This window comes from Eschscholzia californica, unplaced genomic scaffold (assembly GCF_041429995.1).
Source record: "Eschscholzia californica isolate CP2 unplaced genomic scaffold, dmEscCali1.0.p SCAF_5, whole genome shotgun sequence".
In the NCBI taxonomy this organism is placed as follows: domain Eukaryota; kingdom Viridiplantae; phylum Streptophyta; class Magnoliopsida; order Ranunculales; family Papaveraceae; genus Eschscholzia; species Eschscholzia californica.
In genome coordinates, this window is record NW_028238472.1 from 4,953,046 (window position 1) to 4,969,703 (window position 16,658).

At 36.8% G+C, this 16,658-nt stretch overlaps 1 protein-coding gene and 1 long non-coding RNA gene across 2 annotated transcripts; one reads left to right on the forward strand and one right to left on the reverse strand.

The window, feature by feature from the left end:
* Positions 1 to 4,956: 4,956 nt before the first annotated feature.
* LOC147536479 (uncharacterized) lies at positions 4,957 to 7,996 on the reverse strand. Its single transcript, XR_015225781.1, has 2 exons — positions 7,716 to 7,996; positions 4,957 to 5,521 (listed from the first exon to the last, which is right to left on the reverse strand). It is a non-coding gene; the product is annotated as an uncharacterized LOC147536479 (long non-coding RNA).
* A 2,276-nt stretch (positions 7,997 to 10,272) lies between these two features.
* On the forward strand, positions 10,273 to 10,779 carry LOC147536480 (uncharacterized). The gene has a single exon (XM_086640366.1). It carries the CDS (start codon positions 10,273 to 10,275, stop codon positions 10,777 to 10,779), a length of 507 nt encoding a protein of 168 aa, XP_086496492.1.
* Positions 10,780 to 16,658: the final 5,879 nt, after the last annotated feature.

Genomic DNA, 16,658 nt, shown 5'->3' on the forward strand with positions numbered 1-16,658 from the left:
ATATAGTTCATTGAAAATCCAGTCAAGAAATAATGTTTACCCTATAAAACTTCAGATTTGCCGATGACTAAGGCATCAGTATCCTCAAAGAAGGAAAATGATATTGCTTTTGTTTAATTTTTCATATTTTTATAGCCAAAGGATAATCAATGGTTTGTAACGGATGTGAAACGTAAATTTCCTTTAATGACGTTAGTCTCTTCGCAAATTTGAATTTTTTTCATCATGACGACCAAGTCATATTTTTGTTCTTTTATTAAACTTATGTTCATTATCCGCCAACTGTTTATATTAGGTAGAGTGGTTGAATCCCCCACAACACAAACGACAAACTCTTTAAATAGATTTTGGGTGGATTGGTTGTGGGTTCAAAATTATAGAGTCAATGTGTCAAAACCCCCAAAGATGATTTAGAATGAGATTTAAGTCCTCTAGTTTCAACAAAAAAAAAAAAAAAGAAGAGATTTAAGTCCTCTAGGAGTAATTTACTGCCAAAACCCCTCTTATATCTTAATTCCTAACTTTCCCTGTGATTAAAAACCTTCCCAAACCTTCATTCTCTCATTACCTTTGTTTCTCCAAAACACTCAAACCATTTTTCCTCTTTCTTTCGTCAAGCCAAGGAGTATGGTCTATTCGAGATTCTGTAACGCCCCAAGTCTTAGCAGTTGCCGATATTTGATAGGCCTAAAAATAGGTCTATTCCCGCAAGTATACGGGGTCAAGTTATAGTATTTCTAATAAGTCGAGTTTCGTCCCAAGGGATAAGTAGGCAATTTCGGATATTGACGGCAAGTTTAGCCCAATAATCAAAATGTCAATAGCTAACGTAGACTAACACACACACCCCACTTTATAAGTTTGATTTGATTTGGAAACTACTATGAAAAAAAAGAAAGCAATACTAATAGACTAATGAGAATGAAATCAAGATGAGAAGAAGAATCTAAGGTTTTCGATTTCACCACATAAATGGACTACTTAAAACATGCATTAATTAACAAATCCTTTTTCTCATGTATAACTAAAAATCTAACATAATAAACTATTTAGATTTCGGAATATATTCTTTAATAACACAATTCAAAATCAAGAATGTATGATTGACTACCAAATAAAACTAATTTCCTACACTATCATTCAAGATCTAAAAGGCATATCTCATCTAATAAATCAATAAAAGCATGAAATATCTAATTATAATACATGAATGATAATAAGGTTATAGAATCAACATGAAATGACAATCAATAGGCATTGAAGCTCAAAATAAGGATTCATTGATTTATAACATATCTCAAAATAAGCCCAAATATGGGTTTCCTCTACACCCTAGATACAAAATTTAGCTACTCATGGAATCTAAAATAATATTCATTGAATTCATAAAATAAATGGAATTACAAAAGATTAATGGAAAGAAATCACCAAGAATGTTCACAATCCATATTCCCATGTATCTCCATTTTGATGTCCAATTTAAGCTCCAAGTATCTCAAGAATATTGCTCAAAACTCCAAATAATAGCTTATTAGAAGATAAAAGAAGAGAAATTTAGAAGAGAGATAGAAGAAGAAGAGATTTTAGAGAAGAAGGAAAAGGAAGAAATTAGATGTAGAAAGAAGTTAGAAAGAAGAGATGAAATGGGATAAAGATGATAGAAGAATGTGGAAGGAAGAAGGAGAAGATTATTAATGGAAGAAAGAATAGTGGTAGAGAAGAAGATGGAAAAAGAATGGAAAAGATGGATTTAATAGTAGAGAAGAGGGATCTAGTAAGAAGAGGTATATTAGAGAAGAAGGATTTGGTAAGAATAGGTATATATGAGAGGGTTTGCAAGTCTAGGTTTTAATGGAGGAGAAAGGTGCTATTTATAGATGGGTTAGGGATTTGGTTGGTTAAATTGGTAAAAAGTGGAAAGCTGAGGGTCAAAATTGGAATTCTAGGGGTTAAAAGCACAATCTGGTCGGCGGCTAGGGTTTATAATGGGTTTCGGATGCTAAGGTACTCCCGGGTGTATGGAATTAATCTGCGGCGCGCACAGGAGCCGTCGGATTAGAAGACGCGCGGATCTTGGGCGGCCGGGAAGTTGACACGCGTCCGGGACTAACTTAATATGAAGCTTCGGGCAACACGGGATTACAACAAAAAGAACAGATCATCCGAAGCCGTCAGATCTTGAAAACGCGGAAGCGTGTGGACAGGATTAGAAAGTGGGCACGGGATGCACGGAGTTAAGTTGCAACGGGCTACACAGAAGCATAAACCGTCGATCTGGGACACGCGGAGAAGAACGGTCAAGATTAAAACGTTGAAGTGGGGCTACCGGGTTAAGTTGAGGCGCGCTCCACCGGATCAGGCTTATAAGGGCCATTTCGCTGCTTAGCGTGAATACGGGAATTGGATATACCGGTCCCTAGAGCGCGCCACGTGTCTTCTTGTATCCCGCGTGCCCGAATTTCTACCGAGAGTATCCCACCAAGTCAACAGCATTAGACCCAACTTTGACTTTGCCTAGTTCACTCATCCGGACTCCGATTTGACTTCCGTTTTCTCCTACGGGCTCGTCTCAACCTCTACTTTTCAACCACGCACTAACCTTGGCCAAATTACCAGAATGTCCTTAACTCCAAATGACCAAAATACCCTTCATGCATCTTTTCCTCGTTTTTAACCGTTTTTCACACCTAACTCTGCAAAAGACACCTAATCAAGAAAACCAACCATTTTATTATAATAAAGACTCGAAACCGACTAATTTGTCTAACTTAAGCGACTTAGATGGGACATTTTCATGACCCATCAATATTGTCCCCGCTTTAACCACCTCACACAGGTACGGGGTTTTGTCTTTGGCGAAGGCACCACAAGCCTACCCAAAAGGCCTCGGTACTTACTAAGCTAGAGCTTACACATATAGCCCAGTCTCTGGACACTCTTGTGAGCAATGTGGGACTATTACAATCCCCCACCCTCAGCGAAGAGCCGTCCTCGGCTCTGATACCACTTTGTAACGCCCCAAGCCTTAGCAGTTGCCGATATTGTCCCCGCTTTAACCACTTCACACAGGTACGGGGTTTTGTCTTTGGCGAAGGCACCACAAAAAAAATGATAGGGACACTACAGATTCTGAAGAAAATCATTGACAATGTTTATGCGGAGGATATTCCTAAAGACATGGGGATTTCAAATACCTTTAGTGTCGTTGATATTTATATTTTCTATACAAAAACGCCACTTTATCCTAATCATAACTCGAGGTCGAGTTCTTTTCAAGTGGAGGACACTGATGTAGAGGAATTGGCAAAAACTACAAAGAAGAAACCGGTACGGATATAAAGGGTTACAAACTAAAACGACCAAAACCGGAACTATGGGTGTCAAAATTAAACGACATTTCAAAGGATAGTGCGAAATGACCTTCCGTCACATTCTTTCTTGCTTCGCCGCAATCGACCCACTTTGAGGGTCAAATTCTATCATTTAGGTCCTGAAAAAAAAAGGTGGCCAATACGTGGACAACCGTTTATCTTATATGGACAACTATCTTATGTAGACAACCAAAATAATTAGTTTTTTTATATGGACACCAGTTTCTAAGGGGACAACTCTATTATTTTCACTCAAGTCCTCTTAGAATTAGATGTATTATTTTAACACCTCCCCCTTTTCTCATAAACCCTAAGTAAGTTTGATCTTCTTCTACTACTTCATCTTCATCATCAACCCAAAATTCTAGAGTGAGAATTTTTTTGGAAAATATTATGACATCAAACAAAGGGAAGGGAATTGTTGAAGGATATTCCTAACCAGAAAGATCAGATCTAAAAATCCTAAAACCCGTTAAACTTTTAAAACCTAGAAATCAAAAATTTCAAAACCCTAGATTTTGTACACACACGTAGAGTTGCTCGTGCTTCGTGAAAAATCGACAAAACACGAGAGCTTAATTTCTGAGTTTTTGTAAAAAAAAAAAAAAAAATCTGACTTGCCAATTTCGTAGATTTCCTACGAAAATTTGGCAAGACAGAAGAAAACTTGCCACGAAAATCTACCATATTTTCGTAGATTTCTCACGAAATTCTGGGAATTTCTTCTTCACTTCGATTTTTTGCCTTGAAATCGTTTTATATTCTTTCAAACTACCAAAACTAAAATACAAAATAAAATTAAAAAAGTTAGAGTTTACCTCATCAATGTAGGGTTTGATTAAAACCTATCTAGAGTTTGATAAAAAACAAAGGGAAGTAGTAGAAACTATATAGTTCACTAAAAAACAAAGATAAGTGGTAGAAACTATCGTTTACTAAAAAATAAGGGAAGTGGAGATTGATGAGTTTTATCTTCTTCATTCATCTAGGGTATGATAAAAAACAAAAGGAAGTGGTAGAAACTATAGTTTACTTTTAGTAGCAGTACAAGAATAAGAATGAGACGAAAAAGAAGGAAGAAGAAGAAGATGATGAAGAAGAAGACAACTTAGGTTTTCAATTTTGAACTATTATTTTGTTAATGGTCCACAAGTTAGTAACTGTTAGTATTTAAGACTTTATGGAGTTGTCCCCTTATTAAATCAAAGTCAACTAACTCAAACATAATTGACTCGCACCGGGCCCAAAAATAGTTGTCCATATAACAAAAACAGTTGTCCACGTATTGGCCACAAAAAAAACACTTCTAAAAGCGTCCTGTCAAAATGTTTATTTTTTCGGGAGTGCTACATGTACAAGATCCTTCACAAAATTTGTGACTTAATGACTCTTTTTCACTAAAAGACAAAAATTGATCAAAGCTTTTCAAAGTTTGACTTTGATTGGGACCGTTCAAATGACATTTTGTTAAGAATCTTTTACATTTAGCATTTCCCCCTTTATTTTTATAGTGAAAAATTCTAAATTACAAATTATCTTGAAAATAAAGTAGGATATAAAGTACTTTTATTCATTAACAACTCAATTTTTGGCTTAAAGCACTGATTAACGTACTAATTAAACTCTAATACAAGTCATACATACAAGTCACTTTATCATACATTAACGTATTGATTATCATATACGTACTCTAATAGAATATATATAACGTATTATCATACATTATGAACAGCAGAAGAGAATCATATATACAAGTCACATTTGATTATATAATACTTAATCTTGATACTAGAAATTGCACACTCAAGTGATTAAATTCGACTCATCGTGTCTACTAATGGCTCGAGAGTGAGTCCCTACACACTAAGCGAATCCCTAGGTTGTCTCGGCTACAACTCAATTAGGTTCAAGCGAATTGTCAACCCGAAGAAGAAGCAAACACTGAGATGCTTAAAATTGCAGCTCCGTGAGACTAGTTCTCAAATTCGCACAAGCCATATTTGATTTCATGTTTTCAAATCCAAGCTTTTCAACTTCTCCGCAACCAAGTAGTACCATTCTGAAATCAAAATTTGACTTGTATCCCCTCTGAGCTATTAGCTCAACTACAATCTTTTCTTCTCATCAGAATTGAGGAGTCTTCGTAAATACTACAGAAAGTAAAATAAAAGATTATCAAATACAGTAATATTTTTCTCTTCTTAGGTGGTGTTTGGATTTTTCCTCATTGTCAATATCAAGTGTCACATATCAAGTGCCTAACAAAAAGTAAAATAAAAGATTCAAATAGACCCAAAAAATCAACTTAAATCATCCATTCTCACGAGTCACATATCAAGTGCCTAACAAAAACAAACGTTTGTCAAAAAAAAAAAATAGAATATGACTTGAGTCAATTCAGATTTAAGCAGATTTCGAATACAAAAATTGATATGGTTACATGTATTTCTAGAATGAAAATTAAGAGTCTCATTCCTTATATCACATAAAATCCCTTACTTTTCTATAAATGCGCTTCTTATGTGTTTCTAGTATATGGTGCATTAATTATGCTAATTTAAGACACTTGATTATTTCCAATACAAAAATTGATATGGTTACATGTATTTCTAGAATGAAAGTTATTTCCAAAATAAGAGTCTCATTCTTTATATCACATAAAATCCCTTACTTTTCTATAAATTCGGATAACACTTTAAATGTAGAAAAAAAACAAGCAATTTTCATAACAACAATACTTGAACATGAAAGCGAAATGGTTTGAGGGCAATATGGTCATTTTTCATCTCTTTTTCTTCCTGTGTTATTATTATACTCCCTCCGTCCCAAGTTAAGAATCTACTATTCTTTTTTTAGATGTCTCAAATTAAGAATCTCATTCCTTATATCACATAAAATCTCTTAATTTCTGTAAATACGCTTCTTATATGTTTTTCTAATGAACAAATCAATTCTTTTGGATTAATCAAGTAAGAAATTGATATGGTTACATGTATTTCTAGAATGAAAATTGTAATCTTTGAATTACTTCAAGAAAAGTTAGCAAATAAATAAGGACAAACATGGAAGTAGAGAAAAATACGAAAATAAGTTGGACTTCCAATATGAGACTCTTAATTTAGGCAAGGCCACGGCTTTGGGGAATAAAAGAAAATCTCGGAGGAATAAACATATTTTCGTTTTAGACCAAAATTTGACATTGTTGTTATTAACCCCATAATCTTCATCTCCTCACATCTTCATATCAAGTCACAAGAAAAACAAAGTAAATCAACCCACCAAATAATATATTCACACTATTGAAGAAAGAATTTTTTTTCACAAATCTCTTTTAAAAGATTCAACCAATCCACCTGCTCCTCTAAAATCTAAAATTCCTCTAAACTTTCATATGACTATCACCATCTTTACTTCATCCAAAAAATTTCAGGATTTTGAATTGTTAGCCTTCTACCCTTCATTGAGAGTTAATCACCATCTCCATGTTTTCTTTTACAGAATAAACATCAGAGAAATTTTCTTTTTGTGCCTAAATCTCAATAAGAAACTCCAAGTTATTGTTTCTATAGAAACCCTAAATCAGGGAGATAGATATAGATAATTTAGAAACCCTAGATTAGGGAGAGGAGGGAAATAGAGAGAAAGAAAACGATAGAGAGAAGGGGGAGAGAGAGAGAGAGAACGGCAGAGAGAGAAAGGGGAGAGAGAGGGGAGAGAGAGGGGGAGAACGACAGAAAGTGAATGGGGGAGAGAGAGAGAACAACAGGGAGAGGGGGAAGAGAGAGAGAAAGGGGAAGAGAGAGAGAGAGTTTGTTAGAGATAGGGTTTGTGAGATTTAGGGGATTAACAAGAATCATGTCAATTTTTGGTCTAAACAGAAAATATGTTTTATTCCTCGGAGATTTTTTTTTATTCCCCAAAGCCGTGGCCTTAATTTAAGACGGAATACAAACAATCAAAAGGTCAAGTGGGCGGACAAATTATCTTATTTGGGTTGAAAAAGAATATTAACAAAGTTCCAAAAATAAAAGACAAAAAAAAAAGAAATTGAACAGAAAACCTAATTTTTAAAGTTAAAATAGACAAGTTACAATCACAAAAAGATTTGACCAAATTCTCAAAAACAGAAAATTGTAGTAAGATGTTCATAATGATAAAAAATTAACCATAGAGATAGGAACGACTAACTTTCATTGTTATAATACCAGTATAATCTATTTTTCTTCATTTAATTTGTTAAGTATCAAAAAATTGGGCAAGTTAAACAATTTCATGAAAATCCCTTTGAATTTAAAAAAAAATTTAAATTTGATAAAAGAACACAAATCGTGTAAAATAATTTACCTCTCAACCATCTGATAAGCACTCCAAATAATGCATCAAAACCAGTTGCGGTTCATGTTATGGCTTCGAAGTATCTTTAATACGGAATCGGATCTGTAGCCTCATTCTGAATTAAACATGAAGTATATTTCGTGAGAAATGACGGAAACACTGAAAACCAAGTCAAGAAACAAATCTACTAGTTAGCTTATACTACTCCGGATCAACCCATGTCTAAGGCATCAGTAGCTCAAAGAAAATGAAGATGATTTTGTGCTCTCTCTTACCTTTTTTTTTTTGTTAAGATTGGTCTCTCTTACCTAGTATATATATACACACATAGGGCAAAGGAGAAAGGGAAATATTGTAATGTTTACAAAAAAAGAATATTTTTCTCTATGATGCTTATCTATTAGTATGGTAAGTTTGAATTTCTTCATTATCATGTCCAACTCATATTTTTCATTTTACGAAAGAAATAATCGTTAATGGCCCATTTCCAATTTTATTTTATTTTTTATTGAAAAAATTCCAGTTTTACTTGGTGTGTTTGAATTGTCTTCCATGCAAATGATAAGTGGGAAGTTGATATAGCTCCCCATTTTCTTAGCGCAAATAGATTTGCTCTTCATTTTATTTGAAATTGAAGAATTGTCCATAGCTTTGTTAACTGGACGAAATTTTCCATAGCTTCTTTTTTACTTTGAATTGTCCTCCTCGTAGAAATTATAAACAACTCCGATTGAATAGGTTTGCCAGTGTTGAGTTTAATTCAATATAGATCCTTATATTGAGTGTTATCTCAAATGAAGAAATAGTCACTGATCTTTTTGGACACAGGCTTATCAAGCGTAAAAGAAAAATTCCTTTTTTGGTGTTGAAGGTCGATAACAGAAAAATTTTCCGGTCAGCGACCTTCTGTTGGAGAAGAGAGTTGACATGTAGGGAGATGTGTGGTTGAGAGATATGTGGGATTGAGGTGGAGAGACATGTGAGATGGAGGTGAGGTGGGTGAGATGAGGTGGCTTCAAGTTTTTTAGTTAATTTTATGATGAAAACATATTTATAAGAAAGGTAGTTATGACATCTTGATTAAAGTTAACTGGCAAAATTTAGAAGAAAAACACTAAATTTAAATTTACGACAAAATAGGGGGCCAAATAGGAAGTTGGACACAAAAAAAGGGTAAAAAAAATAACTCAACAAAAAAATTTATAGGAAATTTTGAACAAATTTATTATTTTTTTATGGAGTTATTTATTGTCACATTTTTTTTTAGTGACAAAAAACAGCTACCAAAATCGATGCTCAAGAAAACCAAGTCAAATGACAAAATGAAACTTATAAAATGTTGTACTAGAGGTAGACCTGTATTCCGTTTGATTGTTTTATTTGCATAGTTTTTTTTTTATATTATTAATTTAGGTCGCGGCGTTGGGGCATAAAGAACAATCTTCGGGGAATAAATTCTCTAGGGAATCCATGTTTTTCTGTACATTCTTGGGGGAATATTATTTTTTAACATAAAAATTTACTTGATCAAACATTACCCCCTAATCTTCATCTTCTTTATCACCATCACAACCACAACTTTCCACTACCACCATTTTGACTACCATTTCCTCCTCTTCTCTCCTCTCTCACTTACTCTTACCCTCTCTCTCACTATCTCTCTCTATTGCTTTCTCCATCTATGTCTCTCGATCTCTCGATGTTTCTTTCTCAATATTTCATTGTTTCTTGCTTGATCTCTCATTGTTTTTCTCTCCCTCTCACACACAGACACTGTTCTGACGAAAGAAGTGTTCTTTTCGCCAGAACCAGACCTCGAGGAGGGTTTTTGACGAAACCCTTCGAGTATTTCGTGGCCACGAAACATTTTTTGGATACAAAACGTTTTGTGACCCTGACCATTTCGTGGCTACAAAACGTTTCGTGGCTGCAAATTGAGAGAGAGTGAAAGAGATGGTGAGAGAGAGGGAAGATGAAGATTAGGGGGCGATGTTTGATCAAGTCAATTTTTGGATTAAAAGAAGAATATGCCCTCTAAATCAATTTTTATTAACTAATTCTTTATTCCCCGGAGAATTTTTTATTTCCCAAAGCCGCGGCCTTAATTTAACCCTTTTTTTTCTGAACCCCATTGTCTAAACTGGATTATTTGAAAAATAGTATTGTTAGAGTAATGGATATGGATCAGGGCACCCGATCCATATGCCACACACGACCAACCCGGACGGATCAAGGAAACCGGCCCCACCGGTTCCACCATGTAAAAGGTTCTAGAAGATCGACTGTATTTTACATTAATATCTTAGATAGACATCACTTGTATGTAATCTTTATCCAAAGATTTACCCAAATTGTATTATAGTAGGCTATAAATACTTGTAATCGTTGTTGATAATAAACACAAGAGAACGATTAATCTCTATTCCTTCTTTACTAATTCAGCATCTCTCTCTTTGTTTCTCACGTTCGATCTCTATCGAACTATCAAAGTGATAGTTCTCACATGGTATAAGAGCCAGAAATTTTTTTTTTTAACAATAACTTACCTTTTTTCTCTTATTTAACCATGACTACTAATGATGGTTCTGCCTACACTCTTGGTACTCCACCAAACTCTTCTGCTATGTTTGGTATTCACCATTCTGATTCACCTACCACCTTTCTGATTACCCCTCTGTTAAGCGGAGATAACTATGTTTCCAGGTCTCGAGGGATGAAAATGGCTTTACGAGCAAAAGATAAGCTCGGCTTTGTTGACGGTTCTATTCAAAAACCAACAACTCCCATTGACTTACATGCATGGGAGAGATGTAATGACCTTGTGTCAAGCTGGCTCGTCAACTCAGTCAATCCCAACATCCGTCAGTCTATTCTTTACGATGAATCTGCTGCAGAAATATGGCCAAATCTTTATGAAAGATTTCATCAGACAAACGCGCCAAAGATTTTTCAACTTAAGCGCGCTATTTCCACCTTGAAACAGGAAGGTTCGGATGTCTCAACTTACTTTACTCTTCTCAAATCACATCAGGATGAGCTTCAATCTCTCCTTGCCATTGAACCGTGTTTATGAGGTCACGGAAAAGCTCTTATTGATCGATCCAATCAAGATCGAGCTATGGAGTTCCTTCAAGGACTCCATGATCGATTTGCCGCTATTCGGAGTCAAATACTCCTGATGGATCCTTTTCCATCGGTCCTCAAAATTCATAGCATGGGAAAGCAGGAGGAGTTTCAACAAAACTTAACGCACTCGGATCTCGCAAGCTCGGAAGCCGCCACTCTTGCTGTCGGACAGCAGTCCTCGGGCGGACGGTTTGATCGATCTGGTCGTCCAGACCGAATCCGACCAAAGCGAACCCGACCTTACTGTGACAACTGTCTTCAGCATGGTCACCTCCAAGCCAAGTGTTATAAACTACATGGCTACCCGCCACGTCAGCGTCCAACTCAGCTAGCCGGTTCAGTAGTTAGCGGTTCGGTTTCTGAACCATCACAACAGGGGGCGCCTTCAGCGACTTCCATGACCCAAGAGAAACACCATCACCTTGTTCGTTTATATGAACAAGGCAATGCTGCTGGAGGCACCTCGGTTATGGGCACCACTGATCCGTTAGTCAACCTCGCAGGTATTTCTTCTTATTCATTACCATGGGTCATCGACTCGGGCGCTGCTAAGAATATTTGTGCGACCGTATCATCTTTTTCTTCATATACTAAAGCACCTCCACATTACTATGTTCGATTACCGACGGATCCCGTTCTCATGTCCTTCACATTGGATCCGTCCCGTTTAGTAAAGATTTCCTTCTACTTAATGTATTACATATACCATCGCTTAAGTTCAATCTTATTTCCGTTTCTGAAGTTACCAAATCTCTTGATTATAGTGTTACAATTGACTCTAAATCTTGTATCTTTCAGGACCCGTTGACAACAAGGACGATTGGACTTGGTGATCCTCATGACGGACTCTACTTCTATCGCACGGAACCTAGGATATTTTCTTTCTAATGCTTTTAGTAATTTCAATTTATGGCACTGGCGTCTTGGCCATCCATCTTTAGATCGTTTTAATTTTATTGTTTCTAAAAATCCATGTATTAAGAGTGGATTCGTGAATAAAATTCCGTGTGATGTTTGTCCGATCTCTAAACAACCGTGTCTCTCTTTTTCTTCTAGTACTTCGATTTCATCTCAACCCTTTGAATTAGTTCATGTAGATTTATGGGGACCATTTAATATTACTTCAAATTCTGGTTACCGATATTTCATCACCATAGTTGATGATTACTCAAGATGTACTTGGGTTTATTTATTACATTCTAAATCGGAAACCTTTACTATTCTTTCCAATTTTATTAACTACACAATCACTCAATTTCGTTTTAATATTTCAAACGTTTATTCCGGTAATGGTGAGTCTCTTTTTCCCCAATTACAAACAATACGCTTCGACAATGGTCCGGAATTTCTTTCTCGTGAACTCCAACTATTATTTCACAACAAAGGAATCGTTCACCAACGAAGTTGCGTCTACACACCTCAACAAAATGGTGTGGTAGAACGCAAACACCGCCATATACTTGATGTGGCTAGGGCACTACGTTTTCAAACCCACTTACCTCTCAAATTTTGGGGGGAATGCGTTCTTACGGCCGTATACTTAATCAACAAAATTCCGACACCCATTCTTAAAGGGAAATCCCCTCATGAAGTCCTTCTCGGTTTTCCGCAGTCCCTTGACCATTTCAGGGTGTTCGGTTGTTTATGTTATGCGCATAACACAAATCTTCGACACAAATTCGATCCTTGCGCTTCACGTGGAATGTTTATTGGTTATCCTAACTGACAAAAGGGATATCGTATCTATGACTTAACTAGACATAAGATTTTTACCTCTCGTAACGTCACTTTCCAAGAAGATCGGTTCCTGATGCAACAATTTGATCGACCGATCTCATCACCGTCAGCCCCTTTCCTGTCCATTCAGGGTGATGGTTCTTCGACTACTCTACTGACCACGAGATCAGTCCTCTGTCGGCATCGCGATCTCCTGGCCTACTGGGCTCTGATCAGCCCACTGCACCGATGTCACTTCCTCACGGCAACCCCTCGGTTACTTCACAGGGGGAGCCCCTAACAACTCCACGTCCATCTTTGGACCGTTCTACCTTTCTGGAAAATATTACAGGCACCTCCATTTCTACTACCTCTAGAGGCACTCTTCCCTCTACAAACACTCCGGCTTCTGCTGACACACCCACTAGCCTTGATCTTAAAGGAACCCCTAGGCTTCCAAGTACTCCTGTCACTGTAGACCCTCCAACGTTCTGAGACTCCTACGGGTCCTCCTCCTACAGACACTTCTGGTAACATCACCTCCGATAAATTGGATGTAACTATGACAAGTCGACCAGTTCGCCATCGCCGACCTCCAGCTCATCTCGCAGATTACGACTGTAACAACATTTCCCTGCCTTTTTTGAATTCAAAATCAGATACCCCTTATCCTCTCACTGATTTTTTGTCCGTCGACTCTTTTTCCCCTTCTTACAAAATCTTCTTAACATCGGTTCTCTCTCATTCCGAACCAACCTCTTTCACTCAGACCATGACCTCACCGCATTGGAGAGAAGCAATGGCTACTGAGATTAAAGCTCTCGAATCCAATAAAACTTGGACTCTTACTCATCTTCCAAGTGGTAAGAAACCCATTGGCTGTAAATGGGTCTATAAAGTCAAATTCCGAGCCGATGGGTCTATTGAACGCTACAAAGCTCGTTTGGTCGCAAAGTGGTACACTCAAATCGAAGGTCTTGACTACAATGACACTTTTGCTCCTGTCGCAAAATTAGTCACCGTCCGAGTACTTCTTTCCATCGCAGCTGTCAAAGGTTGGTCCCTTCATCAACTCGACGTCAATAATGCTTTCCTCTAGGGAGACCTGGATGAAGAAGTGTTCATGAAACTGCCACCTGGATTTTCTCCTAAGGGAGAGACAAGGGTATGTCGACTTAACAAGTCCCTTTACGGACTCAAACAAGCATCCCGTCAATGGTTTTCCAAACTTTCATCTGTTCTCCTCAAACGTGGTTTTGTTCAGTCACTCTCTGACTACTAACTTTTCACTTATCGCAAATCCTCCACCTCCTTATATGTTCTGATTTACGTTGACGATATCATCATTACTGGAAATAACGATGCTGTCATTTCCTCTCTCAAGAAATTTCTACGCTCGGCATTCTCCCTCAAAGATCTTGGCCGCCTTCAATACTTTTTGGGTATTGAGGTCTCTCGGTCCTCCAAAGGAATATTTCTCTGTCAACGGAAATATATTATCGACATCCTCAAAGACTCTGGCCTCACGGCCTCCAAGATTTCTCCATTTCCCATGGATCAGAAATCGAAGCTTGGTCCCACTGACGGTCATCCACTCCAGGATCCTTCGGTGTATCGTCGCCTTATTGGTCGTCTTATTTACCTAACAGTTACTCGTCCTGATATCACATATGCTGTAAATAGTCTTAGTCAGTTCATGCAGGACCCACGCTCCGCTCACTTAGATGCCACTTACCGCGTCCTTCTCTACCTTAAAGGCTCTATAGGGAAAGGAATTCTTTTGTCTTCCTCCAGCAAGTTACTTATTTCAGGGTTTTGTGACTCTGATTGGGTTGGATGCCCGACATCCGGTCGTTCTACTACGGGCTATTTGACCATACTTGGTTCAAGTCCGCTTTCTTGGAAATCTAAAAAGCAGCACACGATTGCCCGATCTTCTGCAGAAGCCGAATATCGGGCTCTTGCCACTCTCACTTGTGAGCTTCAATGGCTCAAATCACTTCCCTTTGATCTTGGCATTAATCATTCATCTCCTATGCCAGTACATTGTGACAATGAAGCTGCAACACACATTGCAGAAAATCCAGTTTTCCATGAACGAACCAAGCATATAGAAATTGACTGCCACTTGGTTCGTGAGAAAATTAAAGGCAAATTGATTTCTCCGCAATTCACTCCCTCATCGGAACAACTCGCAGACATCTTTACGAAGCCACTTGGTGCGAACGCCTTCCGAAATACTATTGGCAAGTTGGGCCTCATTAGCATTTCGGCTCCAACATGAGGGGGAGTGTTAGAGTAATGGATATGGATCGGCCACCCGATCCATATGCCACACACTACCGACCCGGTCGGATCAAGGAAACCGGCCCCACCGGTTCCACCATGTAGAAGGTTCCAGAAGATCAACTGTATTTTAGATTAATATCTTAGATAGACATCACTTGTATGTAATCTTTATACAAAGATTTACCCTGATTGTATTATAGTAGGCTATAAATACTTGTAATCGTTGTTGATAATAAACACAAGAGAACAATTAATCTCTATTCCTTCTTTACTAATTCAGCATCTCTCTTTGTTTCTCACGTTCCATCTCTATCGAACTATCAAAGTGATAGTTCTCACAAGTATTGTATATATTAGCTTACCTACAGACTCAGTTATAACCTCTTCTTTGGTTAAACTTGCCTTATCTAGCTTTGGATACTTATTATCTAATAATTCCTTTTTGGGGTTCCATGTTCTTATTTTGTCCTATACAAGGTTATATTGTCCTTGTAAAATGATTTTTTATTGTTTGAGATTTACCTTATATTAAAAAACATAAAAATGGAGGAAATTAAGGATCACTTTAGTCTTTAGTTGTGATTTTAGGGCTTTTTGAAAAGATGAAAACAAAAAGAGAGTTAGTTGGTGGACTAAAATAGTAGTGTATAGATTAATTGTTAGTAAAGGAAAGAGGAGATTAATGGATCCCACATCTATCATTCACTATAATGCCCTACCAAAAACTTGTATTTTATAACAATAGTTGATTATTCACATCCTATACTCCTTGTTGTTGGGTAGTGATGCAAGGTGAGCGGGGCTACCTGAGCCGTGGTCGATCTAGCCCAGCCAGCCTTCAACTGGATTTACGTCATTTATTGTTGGTTTTCTGTTTTGAAGAAAGAAAGTGGTCATAACTAACTCTAACGATTCTGTTAGTTTTGAAGAGAGAAAGTGGTCGTAACCACAATGATATCTCTACTATTGGAGGACACCTCCTTTTTCTTCTTCATCTTAGACTTACACCGTGTTGACAATGATATCTAACAGAATCGTTAGAGTTAGTTACGACCACTTTCTCTCTTCAAAACAGAAATTCATTGGCAGTCGTTGATACATGTCGATAAGATAAGGCAGTTGATAACCAAGATAGAAAAAAAGTGACATTCAAGCACACTAGAAGAAAGATGAATTCGAATGCGGACAAGTCAGCCAAATAGGCTTGGAAGTATAATAGAAATAAGAGTTGGACGTATGTCCCTTGTATTTTGCTTGAGTCGGTATTGTAATGGAACTCTTTGTTAGTAATGTATTGCTTTTCATCAAAAAAAAAAAAAAAGAGATACTGTCAGTAGTTTAGTACTATATAAGCCACATGAATAATGTATTACAGGACCGGAAAAGGTAATTTGGCAGGAGGATGACTTTATATATACATTATTTTTATATCAAAACAAATTTGTTATTATTATTACTATTATTATTTACCTAATATTTTGCCAGGGTTGGAAAGGAGATGTTTTCTAGGGATGCTTCATAGATTTTTTTTTTTTTTCTTTTTGATGAAATAGTATTTTCTATGTTATTCGTTCAATAGAATTTAGCATCAGATAATTATCTTTTTTGGATAACATCCTTAATACAATCTAGAGATGCTTCATAGATTGTTTTCACTCGCAAGGGTGTAAGAGAATGACAACTTTAGTAGTTCTGTCAATTCATATTTGAAAATCTAAAATTCAGTTTCAATTTGTATTCAATTAGTATAAAATATAATAAAATTATCTACAGATTTGGTTGGATTCAATATATGGTATGATAATTATCAAAAATATGTTA

Excerpts from the sequence above, each read along its gene's own strand:
- LOC147536480 (XM_086640366.1), top strand. The coding sequence starts at position 10,273 with ATGACTACTAATGATGGTTCTGCCTACACTCTTGGTACTCCACCAAAC.